At 36.0% G+C, this 21978-nt stretch overlaps 1 protein-coding gene across 1 annotated transcript in view; it reads left to right on the plus strand.

Annotated features, from left to right (window-relative positions):
- LOC149410210 (MTOR-associated protein MEAK7) overlaps nt 1-21978 on the plus strand; it is a 55394-nt gene that overhangs the window by 33107 nt on the left and 309 nt on the right. Inside the window, exons 5-10 of the mRNA XM_089648499.1 lie at nt 106-293; nt 1631-1761; nt 7125-7271; nt 9173-9280; nt 13718-13836; nt 20469-20645. Coding sequence (XP_089504625.1) covers nt 106-293; nt 1631-1761; nt 7125-7271; nt 9173-9280; nt 13718-13836; nt 20469-20645 — 870 coding nt within the window. The remainder of the gene's footprint in view (nt 1-105; nt 294-1630; nt 1762-7124; nt 7272-9172; nt 9281-13717; nt 13837-20468; nt 20646-21978) is intronic.

The following is a 21978-nucleotide window of genomic DNA, read 5'->3' on the forward strand; positions in this document are numbered from 1 at the left end:
ACATGTGGTGGCATCACAGTAACATAACTTGTAAGTATTTCTGTATGGGAAGGGCCTAAATGCTTTATAACTTGCACATTTGATATTATGTGATATTTTCCCCAGTTCTGCGAGAGTATAGTGTCCACCTACATGAAGATGCAGAAGCAGGGCGGCAGTGCTTCCTTCTCGGCCTGGGCCGCCAAGGGGTTCACTGTACAAAAGGAGCAAGTGTCCGCCCTGGCAGAGGGTCTAACCGCTGAGCTTACCGAAGTTTCAACTGATAAAATCCCCTACAAGAGCATTGTCAGATGGTAAGCTAATCATTCTCTAATCACATTTAAAAAAATTTATTACACAAATCATTTTTTCACTGTGTGTCAAATTATTTGTGCAAGATATTAAAGAAAGAAACAGGCAAGTGCGCAGATACGCACGTTCATGCGTAGATATTGTATTGTCTTACCAGATTATGTGTTTATTTATTTATTAACGCCCTTTTTCGGGGCTTTTACAGGAGAATATTAAGAAATATACATTATTTATTGTACATAACTGAATTGCTTCATTAACAACATTTTATATTTGTTTAATGATAAATTGAAGATTTCCAATGACTTGGTATAATTGTTTCCCTCCATTAGTATTCTGGGCAAAGAGGAATACATATGGTAGTTAATCCCAGAATTTCTGCACTGAAATAAATAAATATATTATATTTATAAAAATTGTATATACCTATCCTATGTAGTTTTCCCAAAAAGCTACTTAATGCGAAAATATACATGGCTTTTATTATATTTTTAAGAGTTCTTCCCAATGAAAATAAGTCCTTAAAAAAATAATTTCCTGTAAATAAATGCATGACTTTTGAAAATGAAAAATTATGGCATTTGCCACAGATTTTGTGACACGCTTTCTCACTGATAAAAAATCAATGTTTGCGAGTAACGAAACGACAAGCTAGAATAATATTAAGATACATTATTTCTTTGCCAAGCGAATATATTTTTTTTTAGTATGACACAAGCATTTTTGGGGTTTAAAATACCATAAAATGTAGGCAAGTGCGGTGAGTTCGTAGCAAATCCGCTACGGATAATGAAAAATGGAATTCTTCAATAGCCTATATTTTGTAATATAAAATATAAATTAATAAAAATCAACTCATAAATAACAATATTTTTTTACTATTATACATCTACTTTAAAATGTCTTTTAAAACATAAAAAAATTTATAAATGGTTTGGCTGAGGATTGAACCTTTCTTCCTGGGGACCGAAGTCAACTCCGCTACCGACCTTTCCAGATGCCGATTGTGTAGGACTGACATTTATTTCGTATATTAACTGCTGTAATATGATCTGATTTCAGATAAATGCATGTCCGCTTGTATGTACATGATCGATAGATAACGAGTCTATCATTATCGATAACAAATGTGAAATTCAAATAGGTGTATTTAAAAATCGCTCATATCCATTCTAGATATTTGCCATAACTTTGGATTTAAAAAATACATTCAGCATTTTGCCTCAAATCCAAAATGATGTTTAGCATGAAATAGTAGCGCAGGCAGTCTTTCCTGTAAGTGTTTGAGATTGAAATTAAATTGTTATTAAAGTGTATTATTTCTTGTATCACTTTGCAGGTTACAGCACAGTGTGCTACTGACTAGAATTATAGAGCAAGTATTCAAGAACATCTTTCATCCGGTAAAAGGGGCCAGGTCGCATTCCGACGAGGAGAATTTCCACTGCAGTTTAATACCCATGCCAATTGGTAAGCATTGAAAATTATTCTGAAAATCTCTGGAAGAACTAGCTCTGACGAAATCTTCAACAATGTTAGTATTATGTCACTTAACTTTTCAGGTTTTAAAATATTTTTTCCCAACGACAAGGTGCAATTTCATGTAATTTTGAATTCTCCCGAGGTATCTCAAATGTGCAACATATTTCTAATTTTTGAAGTTGTCGCAAAAATAAATACCATCTTAAAAATTAGACAAGATTATCTTTCAGATATTAGTATTATTATAATTTTATTATCCCTCCCCATATCATGGAATAAATTTATATATATATATTTTTTAAATTCTTTTCCAACTTTATGTTTGGCTTAAATCTTCTCCACAGGAAATATTAAACCCTTCCACAAATGATCATCTAGTCAATCCACATTATGCATAGTGCATTATATAAGCATAATAAATACAAAACAACACGTCAACTAACCAGAGATCAAATGGGAAAATAATTCACCGACTCCAGATATTTTCATATCAGAGGGTTCGGCTCGGTAGAACTTCTAACAGGGCCTATAAATCCTACTGATCCCTCAATATAAATATTTAAAAAATCTTTCATAATGTGGATTATTATTTAAAATATTTGTATTTGAAATAAACATTGAAGTTTCTAAAAAAATTTAAAACAAAAAAACATTTTGACACAAAACATGCATAATTTTTAAAGAATTTGAAATGTAGAAAACACATTCCTTTTTTGTATAGAATTAGTAAGAAAACTGTCACTTCATTGTTTTTTTTTTTACGTTAGCTCCACACATGATGCCCTGAAAAAAATCATTCCCCTCAGGGCCTATGTCGTCTTTGGGGATGCTGTACGAAGGGTCTTTTTAGGAAAGGAAGTTCTAGGAAGGAAAAAGGCATGAGGGGTGGGTAGGAATCTGAGAGTCAGTCTATCCAGGAGTGACGGATATAAGAATCCGTCCCTCCCACTGAACCCGAGCACCCCTGCTAAGTCACCAAATGTAGCAAACCACTTGTAGTTATAACTAACTAACTAGTAGTTCTCATGAACAGTAGACCTTGTGTTCAAATAACTATGCTTCTAATTTTCTCTTATTAACCTTTCCGGGAGTAAGTTTCGTGATACTGGCCGTGCTCCCGGGAGTGAGTTTTTTTTTTTTAAATAAAATACATTTTTTTTTGATTAAATGTATGCATAATGATAGTATCAATGACCCAAAAATGGTTAAAAAAATCTTACTCACCATTTTCAGATTTTATAGCAAAAAAACCGGGATTGTTTTTTAGGAGTCACAAACCATTGGCACAGGAACAAAACGGTAAAAACATGTATGCAACACAATTATTTTCACTTAGCACTATTATTGGAAAGTATATGGAAAAAATTTTAAACTATCTACATAAATTAGTATTTAATTAATACTGTTTTTTTGTATGGAAATCCATGAAACACGGATGTACACAAAGAGCAACGTCACACTCATAGCACATGTATCTTGTCTCTTTTCTTTGAGGTTTCCTTATTGATGTGTGCTTGCACACAAAACAACGACGTTGTGCTTTGCTGCCTTTGCACTCTGTTTGTGGAACTGGCTGTGGAAAATGCCTTTCTGTAAGCCTAATGGGATTGTCGTTTCCTCGCCTACCCCCTGATGATGATGCTCGTGGAGTGTGATATTTTTCAACCATCTGCGTGACAAGTTTCTCTTTAAATTCTTCAAATGTGGTTTCTTTGGATTTCACGGAGCGATACATGAAAAACGCATTGATTATTGATATTTCTAGTAGCCGGAAAAATACTTTCTTATACCATTTAATTGTTTTGCGGCCAACTGCTCCTAATCCGAGAATTCGGTCTACATTATCAACACCTCCCATATTCTTTGTGTAATCCACTACAGCTTCAGGTTTATGTTTTTTAGCTCCTGTAGTGTAGTCAATTTTTGTGGTTTCCATCATATTATTGGCATGAATATTCGTCAACATCACAATATCCCGTTTATCTCGCCATTTCAATGCCATTAGGTTTTGCGAATTAAACGATATTACGTCTCCTTTTTTAATTTTCATATCCAATTTAGGCATTTGCTTCCGATTGGTTCTTGCCGTCCCACAAGCATTAGTTTTATTTTCAAAAAGGCAGTCAAATAAAGCGGGTGAAGTATACCAGTTATCTACATACAGACGATGCCCACAGCCAAGATAATCTTTAAGCAAAGTCAAAACCACAGATCCCGATATTCCAACATTGGGATGACTTTGGATGTCTGATTCACCGCCGGTATAAATTATAATATCTAATACGTATCCCGTTTTCACATCACAGCAAACAAAAAATTTTATTCCAAATCTGTGCCTTTTTGAAGGTATATAAATTTTAAAAGATAGCCTTCCTTTCCACAACACCAAACTTTCATCAATACACAAATTTTGGTAAGGATAAAAGGTTTCCTTCATTACTTTTCTCAGTGGGTCCAAAATGCTCCTAATCTTGAAAAGTCTGTCATTGTTGGAGCATTGACTTGCAAAATGGAGATTTCTCAGGATAAGTAAAAAACGATCCTGAGAAAATAATTTTTTGAAAAATGGTGTCTCTATTATGGGGTTATTGGTCCAATATTTCTTAATGCAATTTTTTCCAACAAGACTCATCAAAATTATGGTGGAAAGAAAAACGTACATTTCTTCCTCCGTAGTGTCAACCCATTTCTTTATTTTTGACCATGCGGATACGTTCTGGGATGCGGATTTTGCATAAATATTTGTTTCAGAAACAATTGTGTTCATAATGTCTTTGGTAAAAAACAGTTGGAAAAGTTGCATTTCGAGATAACTGTCCTCCAAATTAACGTGCGTTTTTATACCGGACTGAAAATCATCGAAGTTGTGCAGTGTTGGAATGAAATTTGTATCATTCCATATCCTGGCTTCTTCTCGTCTCCGTTTAGCACTTGGTTGGGATTCTACGGCAACGAGTTCCTCGTCATCAGAAGAGGAATCATCGGAGAATAATGTCAGGTCATCGATGGTTTCGATATTTTTGTCTTCATTGTCACTGTTCATCAAAATATCAGTGATTTCATCATCTCGTAAATCCATTTTGAGTAGGTTTTTGAAGATTTTAACCCCTCCGACTTTTCGCGAACTTGAAGCTAAGATGTGTTTACCGAAATGTCAATTTCACGAAAACGTTGTGTTATTACCGCCTCACAATCAAAGCTCTATAAATGAAACATTACTGAACGGAGCTGAATAGTAAAAACTGTTTTAGAAAGGTTACAAAATAGGCTTTCAAATTGTTGTATCATAAATAAATATTAACATTTGTAAATATTTAAATTTAGAATGGAAACATGAAAAAATTGTAAAAATGACTCACCTGTAATGTTTTATGTAAAAACGATACTAAAATCACGGATAATGTAAAAAAAAACACTTATTTCATCGTACAAATGTACAATAAACAATTCTGTCACTTCACTTTTTGACCATTTCATACAAAATATATTTTTTAAAAAATAATTAAACTTGCGAGGCGGGTCGGCACGTCAAACGGCTTTCTTGGCGTCGTTTTACGATTTGGCGGGTAAAATTTGCTTCCACTGAGTAGGTCTTTTTACGGGTTGGATAACTTTGAATAGAGATGTGAAGCTTCATTCAATACGAATATTCTACTTTTTGTTTTAGGGATGTCACTAGAAGAATAACGGAGTTATGACGATTTTTGTGGAAACACACGCGTTGACGTGTAAACACGCTTATTGTACTTGACTGCTATCGTTATTTTATCGTGTATATCTGCTTACGTTGCTGACCGGTTAATAGTATGATTTTGTTAGAAAAATCACCACAAATTAATATAACTTCTCGCTGAGAAACACAAATAACAATGAAAAAAGATTAAACACGTCGATCAAAATGCTTGAAAATTCACAAAACCACAAAAAAGTTATTTTCATACTGTTTTACACGAGGATACGTCACAAGAAAGGTTAGAGGTTGTAGGTTTTTGAAGATTTAAATAGTATGATTTCGTTAAGAAAAATCACCACAAATTAATATAATTTCTCGCTGACAAATACAAATAACAAGGAAAAAAGCTTAAACACGTCGATCAGAATGCTTAAAAATTCACAAAACACAAAAAAAGTTATTTTCATACTGTTTTACACAAGGATACGTCACAAGAAAGGTTAGAAGTTTCAAAACTATAAAAATTATGTGTTGACACAATGCCATGCACTTCGCTATGAACTCATAATCTCACTAAAAACACAAAACACATTAAATTTAAACTGTATTGCCTAGATATACCAACAAACTATTAAAAATCCGCGAGCAAATCATCAAAACACGTGCGCGCCGAAATCAACGGTTGCAGATTTCTGTTTACGTTCGAATTTGTATGTGTGACGTCATCAAAAATGAATAACTGCCTATATCTCTGTCGATAATGATGTTAAGTGTTTTAAAATGGTGTAAAGTTGTAGGAATAGGTCCACAGATGGCAGTACGATGCACATTTACAGCAAAGTGGCGCCAAATTTTAGTTTGCGATGCTTGACGTGAATGGCCGTCCATACTCCTATGGCGAAAGCGCGCGTTGACGTTCAATTCCGTCCATACTCCCGGACAGGTTAATAAATCAGAACCTAAATTTCCTCTGAAATCATAAAGTTTGTAAGTAGGTGTGTACTTAAATACTACTTGGTTATAAACTCTATATTTTATGCAAAATATTTTGTATTTCAAATAAAGAATTATGTGTACAATTTGTTCAAAGAAACGTCACTATCTCAATGACAATATCTTTTTTCAAACTTTCTCCAGGAATGTATGTATCATAAAATAGAACAAAAGCGAATATGAATGTCCAAATAAATTTCACATTTGAAAAGATAATCTATACTGAACCATTAAAATGGCTACCATCTTGAAATGTACAAAAAAAATTACGGACAGACGAAATGCAAAACGGTAGAGTTAAAATAGAATTTTTACTATTAGTCTACTACAGTCAACTAACCATCACGTCTTTCAGAAATTCACATGTGACAAAGTCTTCAAATAGCCATTCAGCGCCGTTTGATGACAATGTTACATTTGAAATTCTGTAAAATAACTGGGTTCTTAGTATGGGTTGTTTCAAAGAATTTGAACAATTGATCCTCACAGAACTTGAAAATCAACATTGAAATTTGATGAATTGTTCAAATTCTCTGAAACAATCCATCCTTAGTATACCAGCTAAATAAGTGTTCTTTACAATAAAAATAAGTCAGGTTCTATAGTAAATAAAACTTATTTTAATCTGCTAGGAGCGGTGGATTTCTTAGCGCATAAGTTTGGTTAAATGAGTGTATTGTCGCAGGTCTCACATACATGCCGGACTACCCAGCCATCATAGACCTGAGCCAGCTGGTGTACGTTGCGGGACACTTGCCCGCAGACATGCAGCGCGAGTGGCGCTTTCTCTTCTCCAGTAACATACACGGGGAGTCCTTCTCAACGCTGCTGGGTGAGTCGCTGCCTCTTGGTCACCAGAGTTTCCGACACCCTCAATATCTGAAGAATACTCCGGAATGGTGCCGGAAGGATCCAAGAATGAATGCCAACGATTAGTCGACACAGGCGAAGATTCCCCAATTACATTTGACGACTACAGTCAATTACAGTCAATACAGGGCCCGCAGATACTTTAATAGTACACAACTGCTGACCCTGTACAAATCGCAAGTGCGCCCTACTGTCGAATTTGGCAGCCATCTCTGGTCCGGAGCCCCTAAATACCTGAAAGAAACCCTTGACTCTGTGCAAAAACGGGCGGTCCGTATGATAGATTAACAAACGGACTGCAATCTTTAGAGCACATGCGTCAGGTAGGTATGCTGTCCTTATTCTATCGGTATTACAATGGAAGATGCTCTGAGGAACTAGCGTCATTGATCCCTTCGGCACCGGTGCGTAGTCGGGATACACGCCAAACGCGCGCACAACATTTGTACACGGTTGACATTTGTCACATGAGAACGGGTCGCTTCTACGATTCGTTCTTAAGTTCAACAGCTCGGCTGTGGAACGAACTGCCGGCCTCTGTGTTTCCTCCCTCCTACAACATGGGACTCTTCAAGACCCATGTTCACTCCTTCCTCTCCACAAAAAGACCCCCCACACAGCATCCCCAAAGATGACATAGGCCCTGAGGGAAATTATTTTCTTCAGGGCCTCCTGTGTGGAGTTAATATAAAAAAATTAATTTAGCAGTCCACAATGGAGTGCTGGTACCTACCCTGATGTATGGAAGTGAGGCATGGAACTGGCAAAGAAAGGATGAAAGTAGATTGAATGCTGTTGAAATGAGATCCCTGAGGTGTATGTGTTGTAAAACCATTTTTGATCGTGTGATAAATGTGGAGATCCGCAAAGAGTGCAAGGCTGATTTAAGCGTAATGAGTAAGATTAAGAAAGGGACGCTTAGATGGTTTGGGCATGTAGAGCGAATGAGCGAAGATAGGAGTGTAAGGAGGATATATGATGCAAATGAGAATGGTAGCAGAAGTCGGGGACGCCCGAGGAAGACATGGCACGACCAAGTGAATCAGATACTCGAGTCGGTCCATGTCAAGAGTCAGAATAATAGAAGAGTATGTACGAGACGATGTATGAATGTGAATGAGGCAAGGAGTGTGTGCCAAGACCGAGTTGTTTGGCGGCCCGTCCTCTGCCTACCCCTGCGAGGAAACGGCGTGATGGTTAATTAGTTAGTTGACTACAGTATCGTCAGTATACAGCGGTTTTTCATTCCCTAGATAAGCTTGACCACAAGCATAGATGTATTACACAGAGTCCGGAAACTCGTAGTACAATCGGGAAACTGGTGAATCTACTTCACATAGAGAATCAAATAAAAAAAAAATTGTGATCTGAGCATTTAAACATTTATTTATTTTTTAAACTCTTTTCCATTTTTGTCGGCAACTAAAGGGTTAAATTGTATTGCTTTTGGAGCCTGGTATGCTCTTCTACGCGTTTTATAAGACATTAATCACATAGAGAATCCAAAAAACCTTTTATAAGACATTAAACAGCTGATAATAACCCCCTATTGACTGATTTTTTTTCAAATTTGATCTATTCCAACTTCGGACTCGATTTACTTGAAAACGAAAGATCACATAAAAAAAAATTGTACCACAAACTCGACACGTGAATGGGTAGATTAACCAGTTTCACGCTTGTACTAAGGGTATAATCTTATTTTCACTGTCAAAAACATTACGGCAACATTTTGTGGTGCTTTTTACTCGAGGCTGAGAGATTAGAGCTTGGAAAAACGGAGTTTTGATAGTTATTTAGAAAATAGCAAGTCATGGCGAACGACCATTGGTCAAACATTGAACAAATGCTTCTTTTTTTCAGGTCGTATAATGGACCAGGGCCCCTCAGTGATCATAGTGGAGGACAACAATGGGCACATATTTGGTGGTTACGCTCCCGCTAACTGGTCGCTCAGCCCTAACTTCCAAGGTATGCTATTCATCGCTAAATATTGTAACCGTGATGGGAAATAACTAGAGATGGCAAAATTTAGCATTAATTTTTAGATTTTTTAGCATTAACAATTGGAAATTTAGCGTTTTATAGCATTTTGAGCACAGACATATGAATATATAGACTAGAAATTAAAGGTGAGGGGTAAAATCAACTGTTGAAGAACGAAGGGGGTAAAGCTGACTGTGATTTGTCAATAAATCAATCTGACAGTATATAGGCATCTCGCATTATAATATCACCATTTAGTTCTTAAAAGTAAAATCTGCTTTTGAATGAATAGACATTTTTACATGGGAGCGCAAATTACTCGCCACGTTATGAACAAATTTGCGAACTCCAAATTCGGCAAAAAAAAATTTCTTCTATTTTCAGAGTCGAATATTTTGTTTACGTATTTAGTTAAGACACTTTTACAAGTGTTCATAATTTAGTTCCCAGTAACCAACGATGCGTACAGATATATCTCGATGTGATAGTATATGTTTCTACAAACTGATCCATATTATACGATGTAATTACGCTTAAAATAATGCTTACATATGGAATGTAATACGACAATTGGGTTTATTCTCTTTTTCACATCTATTTTTACAAGTTTTCATAGCAAAAGCCACCATTTTGCCGTGTTATTTCGTAAAATGCCTCGACCATAGCTCGACGCTAGTTCGAACAAGAATGATGACGTCACATTCTCAAGATTCACGGGAAGCCATACGCGAGCCCAGCCGGCTCCAATGGAACCGGTATGGGGAGTGGGGAATAATACGCTTTTAATCACTTAGGGCAGGTCTACTAATATTCATATGTCTGATTTGGAGGCATAATTTAGCGTTTTGTAGCAAAATAGAAAAAAATGTATTTTTTGAATGTTTTTAGCGCATATTTTAAGTATTTTTGGTAAAATATATGTTTAACCTTCATTTGCAAGTATTTCCATGTGAAAGATTATAAATAATTCATTTTAATATTAAATTAATAAGGAAGAAAACTCTAAGTACGGGTCGAACACAAACACAACAAATGCAGATTGCGATTAACATCAATAGGCGTAATTCATTTCGCACAAATTGTGTAATGTCAAAAAGCAATTTTAGCCTACAGTACAAAAATATTAAATATTTACACATAAAATAGTAACAAAATTATAAAAAATCGTAGGAAAGGCTCCAAAAATGAAATAAAGTAGGCATAATACTTTTCCCTGCACATTCACATGAAACTACCTTCCTTATGCATTTTTCTCAATTCTTCTTTAGTTGTACTGGACTAAATATTACTGTATCAGCTTCTCCAATTTGTATGGTTTTTTGACTTCTGAAATATGCTATATTCTCGGAAAGCGTTTAAATTCAGCGTACAGTATAAATTAAAAATATTAAATATTTACACATAAAATAGTAACAAAATTGTAAAAAGAGGTAGGACAGGCTTCCAAAAATGAAATAAAGTAGGCATATTTGAAATACAGGTAAATACAAAAAACAATGGAAAAGGCACTTTACTGATTGAATGATAGCATTGCGCACGTTTCAATAGTAGGCTCCTTCATTCTCGTACGCCTGTCAGTCAATACCCGGTATTTTCGGGAAATTCACGCCTATTTCGCTAAATAGAATAATTTAGCTGAAATCACGTTTTTCGCGTTAATTCGCGAAATAGAAATCACTGGAAACACTTTCAAATGCCTTTAAACGCAAAGAAAACTTATAAATGCCCTATTTTCGAACCAAAAATATTTTTTCGCGTTTTTAGTTAAAACGAAATTTTGCCATCTCTAGAAATAACCCATTATTAGTATGTATATTCATCGCTAAATATTGTAACTGTGATGGGAAATTAACCATTATAAGTATATTCATCTCTAAATATTGCAACCGTGATGGTAAATTAACCATTATTAGTATATTCATCGCTAAATATTGTAACTGTGATATGAAATTAACCATTATTAGGATATTCATCGCTAAATATTGTTACATATTTTTTAATGATAAGCTAATATTTATAAGACAAGGTTTTATGCATAGCATAAAGGATGACAAATTCCCGTTGGCGGCATTTATTTTTACTCGGGAGATATTTTCAATTTGTATTGATATTTCAGGCGACTAATTATTGCTTATAATTATTTGCTAAATATTGTATCCGTGATGGGAAATTAACCATTATTAGTATGAAACCGCGTGCACAATGCGTGTCTCCAATATCCTACACCCATACTACTGCTGCTCACATATGTGCACAGCGCTGCCCCGCCTTGGTTTCTACCTTCCCGCCAATCGCGTAACTTTCTTTGCATCTTTGATAGTCCATCTATTTGGTCGTAGCTCAACAACAGTCGGCACGCTACCATGCCATGTCTCCCTTTGTTTCTATTATTAGTTTAGTAATTCAAGCGAAGACTGTCCGTCAAGTCCCTGTTTTCCCGTGTATGGATCCTGTAGTGGTAATGGTTTTCCTATCGGAAGTCCCTCTATGTTTGAGGTCCTTTCTACTCCTTTCTACTCCTCTTAGGTTTCCCAAAGGCCCCTAATCGATGTTAGTTTTTTTTAACCTCTCAGACATAGAATTTTATTTATTATGTGTCCCTTTGAGAACTGTCGAAACGTGATAATTTTTGTGTCATTTACGAGTTTTACTAAAATCTTCATAACTCATGTTTTGGAAAACGTAGCCTCATTCTAAAAAATGTTTTGGAAAGATTATGAAATCCACTATCGCATTGTGTTGTTATACGTAAATATTTGCGTTTCTAAATATACATTTTATGAAAACATCCAAAATATGTAAAAATCGCTTACAATTATTTCAAAGCCTTGAAAAATGTACTTTTTTCTGAGCAGCATAAAGGAATAACACATTGAAGAAATATATTTAAAAACTATAAGTCACCTCAAAATATTAACCGTCCAAACTAAAATATTTTTAATAAATTATTTAGACTAACTAACTAACTACTAACTAACCATCACGCCGTTTCCCCGCAGGGGTAGGCAGAGAGGACGGACCGCCAAACAACTCGGTCTTGGCACACACTCCTTGCCTCATTCACATTCATACATCGTCTCATACATACTCTTCTATTATTCTGACTCTTGACATGGCCCGACTCGAGTATCTGATTCACTTGATCGTGCCATGTCTTCCTCGGGCGTCCCCGACTTCTGCTACCATTCACATTTGCATCATATATCCTCCTTACACTCCTATCTTCGCTCATTCGCTCTACATGCCCAAACCATCTAAGCGTCCCTTTCTTAATCTTACTCATTATGCTTACATCAGCCTTGCACTCTTTGCGGATCTCCACATTCCTCACACGATCAAACATGGTTTTACCACACATACGCCTCAGGGATCTCATTTCAACAGCATTTAATCTACTTTCATCCTTTCTTTGCCAGTTCCATGCCTCACTTCCATACATCAAGGTAGGTACCAGCACTCCGTTGTGGACTGCTAACTTCGCTTCTTTGGACAATTTTTTGTTAGCGCCTACGGCGTTTAGTCCTCCATTAACGGAATTACCTGCATTTACCCTTCTTTCGATATCTCTGTCAGCCTTCCCATCTCTCGTAAACATACTTCCTAAATACACAAACTCATCCACCTGCTCCAAATATTCCCCATTCACAATTATATTGCACACTGTTTTCGTACTCTCTCTTTCAAACACCATTACTTTAGACTTACTTACATTCATCATTAACTCATTCTTCATGCATACTTCGTTCATCCTAGACACGAGAGACTGTAGATCATCTATACTATTAGCAATCAGCACCGCATCATCAGCATACAACAGGCAACATACTTTAGAAACTATTTAAATTATTTAGAAACGCAATAAATTATTAACGAACATCTTGACAGTTTCAATCGGCTTAGATAATGCACCTCTACGTTCCATAGATATTCTTGAATACAGACGCATAGCGTTATTCATTATCAATACTCTGTTTTTTAAATCATGGCAATCCGTATACTAGTGATGGAAATAAATCAATTTTTGTAAAATCTCGCGCGTCTTGACCGCTATTATCATATTTACGTCTTTTGACGTTCTAATGTTCTGAGTGGTTAATGGTCCATTTTTTGCTCCCACGAGTATCTAGGGAAATAAAAAGTTCACCCTAGCAGAGCCCCGAGTGCTGGGGTTAGGTAAATACTAAGGGTAAGGATCCAACCCTATATGTCAGAGGCACCGTTCATGACACTGTTCCCCAGAGTCATTCAGCCTGAGCACGGTAGCTTACACCTTGGCCGAGGATGGCTGTTGCAGGCCATGTTTACACTCCCCGAGCGATGTGTTCACCACACTCCCTACGCTATTTTGTTTCTAAAATGTATGGTTTTCTTTGAGGCCCACTCTTTCACAATTTACCTAGTAATCCATGGGTATTGTTCCAGGTGATGACACTTCGTTCCTTTTCACCCTGGCTCCGAAGATGAGGATATTCCCTGCCACCGGATATAACGACCACTACCAATACCTGAACCTTCACCAGCAAACCATGCCTAATGGACTGGTAACTAATATATTTTATTATTATTATTATTATGTAATGAGCAGGCAGCATTCTGCTGATGCGCTCATATCTGATTTCACAAGTTTGACAGTAATTGAGTTGTTTTAAGTTTGAACTAAGTCCTTTCTTCTCTCCAAATGTGAATCCAATAGAGCTTTGAATTGATTTATATTTGTTGCATCGATGACATGTTGTGGGAGTTTGTTCCAAGCATCCACTACTCTATCTGCAAGGAAGTGTTTTCTAAAATTAGATGCAAAAGACGTTTTGGTAATTTTTTTTGAGTGTCCACGGAGATTTATATTTTTATTAGTAGTGAAGATTTCTTGGATGCTAGGGCAACTGTAATGTCCAGATAAAATTTTGAAAGTCTCGATCAAGTCACCCCCTTCTCTTCTTTCTTGTGAGGTTGGTAATCTTAGTTGCTTGAGTCTATCTTCGTATCGTAGATCTTTCAAAGCTCTTGGTATTTTAGTGAAACGTCTCTGTACTCTCTCTAACAGATTTATATCCTTTGCGAAGTAAGGACTCCATATTTGGAAAGCATATTCCAGGAGAGGTCGCACATATGTTTTATATATTTTTAACATCATGTCCGGTGTTAGGTCAAGAAAGGTTTTCCTGATTAGATATGTTAGTGAATTTGCTCTTTTCACAACCATTCATTTACTTATTAACTGATAAGTCCCCTCTAACTCAACTGTTTTGCATTTCACAAATAATCTCCAGAAATACTAGCATAAATAAACAACTCACTAGATCAATAACTCCATGCTTTTTGAATGAAACAAATTGGTCCTCTATTTAACCTTAGATATGCCAATATTTTAGACAATTTTTATGGGTGTGTTTCATCTACGTCACGCACCATCGATGAGAATAGAGGAAACTGTCTATTAAATAATTTGACTATGGTTTAGTAAAGATTCTTTTTTCAAATAAAAAAATGTTCGTTTGGCGTTTCTTCTTCGTATTTTTCAATATTACGGTACCTACCTGCCCGAAGAAAGTTTGAAAAAAGAATTTTCATCGAGACAGTGTAATTTCTTTGGACAAATTGTAAAATTCCTTATTTGAAATAAAATAAATATTTCGTAAAATTAATATATTATGGTTTATAATTAAGTAAATAGTTATTTAAGTGCCTACTTACCTAAAAAAAAAAAATCCATGCGTCGTGGGTTCAATTACTCTGCTGGCCAAGTCCTTCATCATAGAACAAAAATTTGTCTATAATAATAACGAAGTAGGAAGAATTAATATATGTATATGTAACTAGGTTTTTTTTTTTTTTTTTTTTTTTTTTTTTTATTTATTTCATATATATCCCGTTAAACTACAGTTAAGTAGTTTGTCAAACAGGATTTTTATTACAACTTTTTACAGATTACAACTTAGACCTTAATTTATACAATAACAATAAACTTACACATTAAATCGCCTAATACAAATTATTTCTACCTAGTAGCCACGTTTTCAGCAAATATCTGACTCTATTTGGAAATTCGCATTTCTTAATATTACCAGGTAGCATATTATATATTTTAGGCACATTATACTCAAGGGTTCGCTGTCCGTATTTATTATTATGTTTAGGTACAAGCATGCCTTCATTCTTTGTGAACCTAGTATTGTGCCCATGTTCAACTTTCCTCTTATACTCAGAGTCAGATATGTGCTGAATTAATATTTTATACCACAATAAGGCCTGCACCGGCAAAACTGTTAAATTTTGATACAAAAGTGAAATGTTTCGTCTTTGCGAAAAAATATTTTTTTTAACTAGTAATTTAACGATAGAATTTTGTATTGATTGTGCGTAATTTAAATTTGTTTTGCAAGAATGTCCCCAAGTGGTTATTCCATATCTTAAAGTTGATTCCGCGAGTGACATGTAAATAATTCTTAAGGTATTCACAGGAACGAAACACTTCAATTTGTATATTCTACCCACTATCGCCCGCAGCCGTTTACAAATTTTGTGTATTTGTATGTCCCATTTAAAGTAGCAATCAACAGTCACGCCCAAATAAACATATTCGTTTACTAGCTCAATCGTTTCGCATGAGCAGGGCTGCACAATATTTTGATGGATGCAGGTAAAGTTATGAGAAATTATTTCAGGCATGATGGAAACTTTTGCATGTGGAGATCTTATGTGCATGAGTTTAGTTTTTTTTGTATTTATAATTAATCCTACGTCATGACACCATTTAATCAGAGATATAAAGTCTTCTTGCATATATTTCATCGCAGTATATAATTGTTCATCCGATATGACCAGTGCCGTGTCGTCAGCATATACAAAGTGTTTAACATGTGAGAATAGTTTACTCATTATTGATACAAATATTATATAGAGGGTGGGTCCCAAAATTGACCCCTGCGGGACACCGGCGTACATTTTTTTTTTTCCACTCAGTTTTTCAAATATTTTTACACAGATATGTCTATTAGATAGATAATTTTTAAATAAATTTAGTAGATTTCCTCTGATTCCTATTGCTTCTAGAATATTTAATAATTTTTGCGGATTAATTGTGTCAAACGCCTTGGAATTATCGATAAATAATACTAAAACATGCATTTTTTTATTTAATTCATTATTTACATAATTCGAGAAATCCTGTAATAATATTTCAGTACTCTTTTTCTTTTGAAAGCCATATTGATTTTTGTCTATAATGGAAAATTTCTGTAAGTATTTGTTTAATTTTAAAGAAATATATTTTTCAAAGATTTTTTCAAGTGCAGGCAAGATACTGATAGGTCGATAGTTTCCTATCTCTGAGTGTACTCCACCTTTGTAAATAGGTCTAATTATAGCACACTTTAGATCATCAGGTATTTCTGCTTGAGTAATAAGTCTATTTACTAAGTGCGTAATAATTGGGGCTAAAATATTTATATGTTTTTTTATGTCGTGCATTCTTATACTATCCATTGCAGCAGATTTTGAGTTTTTAATTTTTTTAACAATATTTGTTATCTCCGTGATAGTTGCTTTAGGTAGGTACATACTGTGAGGTAATTCTACTGTATCAATATTAGATGCTTTAAAATCACACTTGTGCAACATATGACATATAGTATCTGAAAAATAATTCACATATTGGTTAGTTACACTTTCCACTGTCTGATCTTTTATCACATATCGCGAGATGACTTCATCACAATTGCTTTTAGTTTTTCTTCCTAAAATATTATTTATCTCATCCCACGTTTTTTTAGTATTATTGAAACATGTTTTAAATTTATCTTTAAAAAAATATGATTTTTGTTTAGTAATTAGTTTGTTAACATTATTTCGAAAGGCCTTGTATTCATTTTCGTAATTTTTATTGGTTGGTGAATTCTTCCACCTTCGAAATAGCAAATCTCTTTTTTTAATTTTCTCTAAAATATCAGTAGTTATCCAATTTTTGATCCTGTTTGGTCTTTTATTCGGTTTTTTCAGGAATGATACTGTGCATCTTTCGTATAGGTTAATAAAATTGTTTTTAATTTTTTGATACAGTGTAATACTGTCTTGTTCATCAAGTAAGGAATTCCAATTTATTTTATGTATTTGGCTGTCTATACGTTTTTGGGACAAAACAATAATCTCCTTCGCAATGTTTAAAGGTTCCTTTTGCTCGTCATATTTAATATTAACTGCGACCATGTAATGATCTGCTATAGCAATCTCGCATACGCACGCTGATAACGCGTCCACTTGTTTATGCCCGTTATTGTACCTAACATAAATGTGATCGATGCATGAGCGTGTAACGCGTCCGTCTACAATTGCTTCTCTAGTCACGCCGTCTATACACTTGATTAAGTAATTGCTAGCTAGAATATTTTCATATGAGATTACAGCAGGATCTTGGTAATTCATCAAATTTAGATTAACATCCCCAAAGAACAAAACATTATCGAGAGGATCTATGAAACTTGTCAAAACAGATGTTATTTCCCCAATAAATGATTGTTTGCTAAGATTCGGCGGTCGATATATTGCTAAAATACTAATATTTTCTTTATTTGGAAGAGTAATTACACCTAATACATTTTCAAAATAAAACGATTCTAGTTGTTTTTGTTTGAATACAATATTATTCCGAACATATAGTAGAATGCCCCCACCTGACTTGTTAGTGCGGCAATAGTTATAGCATGTGTAGCCCGGTATCTCATATAAATCAATAAGGTCAGTTTGTATGGAAGTTTCGCATAGCATTAAAATGTCTACAAACTCCCAGCAACTATTTAAGTATACATGTAATACATCCCAATATTTACATATTGATCTAATATTAACTTGGATGCAAATTAAATCTCCTATCTCACTTTTACGTTTCATTTTTACCCATTGATTCAAATTGTTTGTTCTTATAAAGTCCACTTCACAGTCATCTTCTATATAATTATTTAAAGCCATAGTCGATGGTTGCCAAGTCCCTGGATAGTGCTGCTTGATAAGCTGGGCATTCCTTGTCTCCCGTCGGGTGGTCCGCGGCCTTACCGAACCTCGTGCATGTTGCACATACCGGCTTGGCTTCAGCGCTTGGGCACGATTCACGTCCGTGTCCTTCCTTGGCGCAGTGAGCGCATCTTGGTTTTTCCTTACAAAATTTGAATGAATGTCCAGTCATCTGGCAATTAGAGCACACAGTAAGCCCTATAAAATCTCGTACACGGCACACCGTCCAATCCACGAATACCCGTTCCTGTTCTACTAACAGATGACGTAGCTTAGCCGGAACCTCATACACTCGATGACAGGTTGAGCCAGATCGAGCGCCAGCCAAATGGCTGAGTCGGCAATTCGAAATCATCTCTCCAGTGTCCATTTGCTCCATGTTTGGAATTCCAGCTAAAGCGCTATTCAGGAAGCTCTCATCGGATAACTCTCTAGGTACATTGAAAAATATTACCTTGGGATGTCTTTTTGCTGGTAGTCGTGCGCTTAAAGTACTTGAATTTGTATTAGTGAGCGCAATTAATAATTTTTGTTGGTCTTCAACACTGGCAGTATGAATCGCTACTCCCTTATTTCGTATGTTTCTCATGCCGGTTACTCGGACACCTAAAGCTGAGGGCTTTAAAGTTTTTCTTACATTTTGTTTTGTTTCCTCGCTGTCTTTAATGCTATCCAGCTTAGGAAAAACGCATATAGTAGGCTTTGTAGGTCCTACTGCTTGTCCTGTACGAGTGATCGGCAATGGAGTCGCATCTTTAGTTTTTATTTTGGTGATGTCCGCAAATGACATGGTCGCCTCAGTAGCTTCAGCGACACGTCGCATCACAGGTCCTAGGTCCGCCTCTAGCTGCTGAATTTTCTCCGCGAGGTGACGGTTGCAGTCCTCAACCGAACGTTTTTCCGCCTGGGCCACTTTCAAACCAGCCTGGGCAGTAGTCAGATCAGCTCTCAGTTTTTCTCTGTCCAATGTAAGTTGTGATACAGCACCAATTACGTAGGTTACGTTTCTGGCAATTTTTAGTTGCTGCTCCTTGCTTACCTTACATTGCTTTTCAGCTAAAGTGTCCTGCAATTCCTCCAGCGCCATCTGGACATCGCTTAGAGCTTCTTTCCCAGATCTAAAGTATTCTTCAGAATTGTCCGAATCCTCGTCCGAAATATCACCTAGTTCTAGCCTGGGACTGCTGCAGCTGGTGCCCGGGATCTCGGCGGCGGCGGTTGTGGGAGAGTGCGGGGGGGCGCCGCCTCTCTTCTTCCTTCGGCGTACGTTATCGTCCGGTTGATCCATAGATGATGGAAGGTAATTCTGGAGTGGTCTTCTCTGCGTTATTGTTCACTTTGTAAACATATAACTATTATCCTCTACTAAGCACTAGTTAATAATATTATAAACTTCACTCGGTACAGCCGCGAAAACAAACGTCAACTGTCAAAAACTACCGCAAACATAAACGTCAAAATTAACACAAAAAAAGGAATCTAAAACTATGCTGAATTGACCGTGCCAGATTTCACTCGATGGGAAATGTTTTTTAACTTCTGGGTGGTCTCTTATTTACTAGATTAGAACTGACTTAAGTACTAAAACACTAACTTAAAGACCGGGTCCTTTGGACCGGGCCGAACTGTCACTTTCAAAAACACTAAACCATATAATTACGTTGATTTTAAGTTTTAATATTATGAAACTGATAAATTGGCGGAAAGCCCTTGACTTTCTACGTCGATTGAGCACTTATTTTCTTAATGAAAAACGCTATTTTGAATTTTAGAGTTGAGAATTGCACGGAGCAAGTGTTATTGTGGCCGGTTTTCGGTTGAGATATGTTGTTTGTAACATTGCCTCTTTTCATTGACCCATTCTCGTATGGCAATGTCAACCGTGTAAATATGTTGGGCGCGTGTTTCCCGACTATAAATGGTCTCCGTTAAACGCTGATTGTCCGTTAAACAGCATTCAAATGTCAAAATAGTGCTGATCGTTAAATTATGACATTGTCAAATGTGACGTTCGTTCTCAACTCAGCTTTCATAAATAACATCTTAACCTTGATATATTTCTGATGATGGAAGCAAAACACGACATATTAACTGAGAAATCAATCACAATAATATTTTTGGTCTCTTTGTAAATTGGATACCTTACCTCTGTCTGGTTAAATTTCAGATGATGGGCGGGCAGTTTGAGTATTGCGGCATGTGGCTGGATTCGGAGTATGGACTGGGCCATTCCTCGGAGAGCTGTACCTCGTACAAGCGCTACGCGCAGATGTCCCGCGACAAGAACTTCAAGATCAAAAACCTGGAGGTGTGGGCCGTCGGCGAGAAGCCTATGGCTGAGGAAGTATGTACCCAAATCATCACTTTCTGACGGTTTCCTTGTATCTCTATACAGTTCCTTATGCCTACGATGTCAGCATAGATAATAGAAACATGGAAGTGTGTTGACTGTCGCCGAGCTACTAACAAACGACCATCAAAGTGGCTAAACAATGAATGTTATGTGTTTGGTGTGAAAGGCGGTTGTAGTGTTTTCCGCGGCAAGAAGTAGTCCAGAGTGAAGCGGTCGGTGTAGGTGTCGGAAGAGAGAGACTTAAGATCGCTTTTCGCGCACTATATAAACGGCGTAGCGGGACCGTGTACAGATCGGTGTGCGCGCGTCAGGACCGCCCCATGTTAACGAGGTGCATTTCTGTGTAGCTTCCTGTGTTTTCACGTGACTTTACTACCTAATATTAATATTTACATATATCAATCTTACTTTATAACATAGACGTGAGTCCAGCCTTTCAACGTGTATATTTATATTTTGCGTAACTGCAATTATGTGTGAACAGAGAGATATTTTACTTGCTATTTCGTGCGCCAATACACAATATACTTAGGAATGCAATATTATAATGTTAACGAGGTGCATTTCTGTGTAGCTTCCTGTATTTTCACGTGACTTTACTACCTAATATTAATATTTACTTATTTCAATCTAACTTTATAACATAGACGTGAGTTCAGCCTTTCAATCTGTATATTTATATTTTGCGTAACTGCAATTATGTGTGAACAGAGAGATATTTTACTTGCTATTTCGTGCGCCAATACTCAATATACTTAGGAATGCAATATTATAATGTTAACGAGGTGGATTTCTGTGTAGCTTCCAGTGTTTTCACATGACTTTACTACCTAATATTAATATTTACATATCTTAATCTTACTTTATAACATAGACGCGAGTCCAGCCTTTCAATCTGTATATTTGCATAACTGCAATTATGTGTGAACAGAGAGACATTTTACTTGCTGTTTCGTGCGCCACTACACAATATACTTAGGAATGCAATATTATAATGCGCTGCTGAAAACTATAAAGTCTGCACTAATTGATGTATTCAAGCTGGATTGTAAGAGCCATATTAATCAAAAGAAAATGTAATATATTAAAAAAATGTGATAGTGTATGTATGTAAGTTATAATAAATTAAATGTTAGTAAACTTGGATGGTACAAATGACTAAAATAAAAGTAATAAATTAATAAAATAGTGCATCAGGTAGAGAAGTCTCTCTCCAATATCAGGGAATGGTGGTCTTCTTGTTGATCAGGTCTGAATAACCAGGCACTTCCACATCTTGCTCTGGCCAATTGGGTATGCCAGATTCCCAGTCGGGACTGTGTGG

This window comes from Hesperophylax consimilis, chromosome 28, assembly GCF_061612785.1.
Source record: "Hesperophylax consimilis isolate HC1 chromosome 28, BYU_Hcon_1.0, whole genome shotgun sequence".
In the NCBI taxonomy this organism is placed as follows: domain Eukaryota; kingdom Metazoa; phylum Arthropoda; class Insecta; order Trichoptera; family Limnephilidae; genus Hesperophylax; species Hesperophylax consimilis.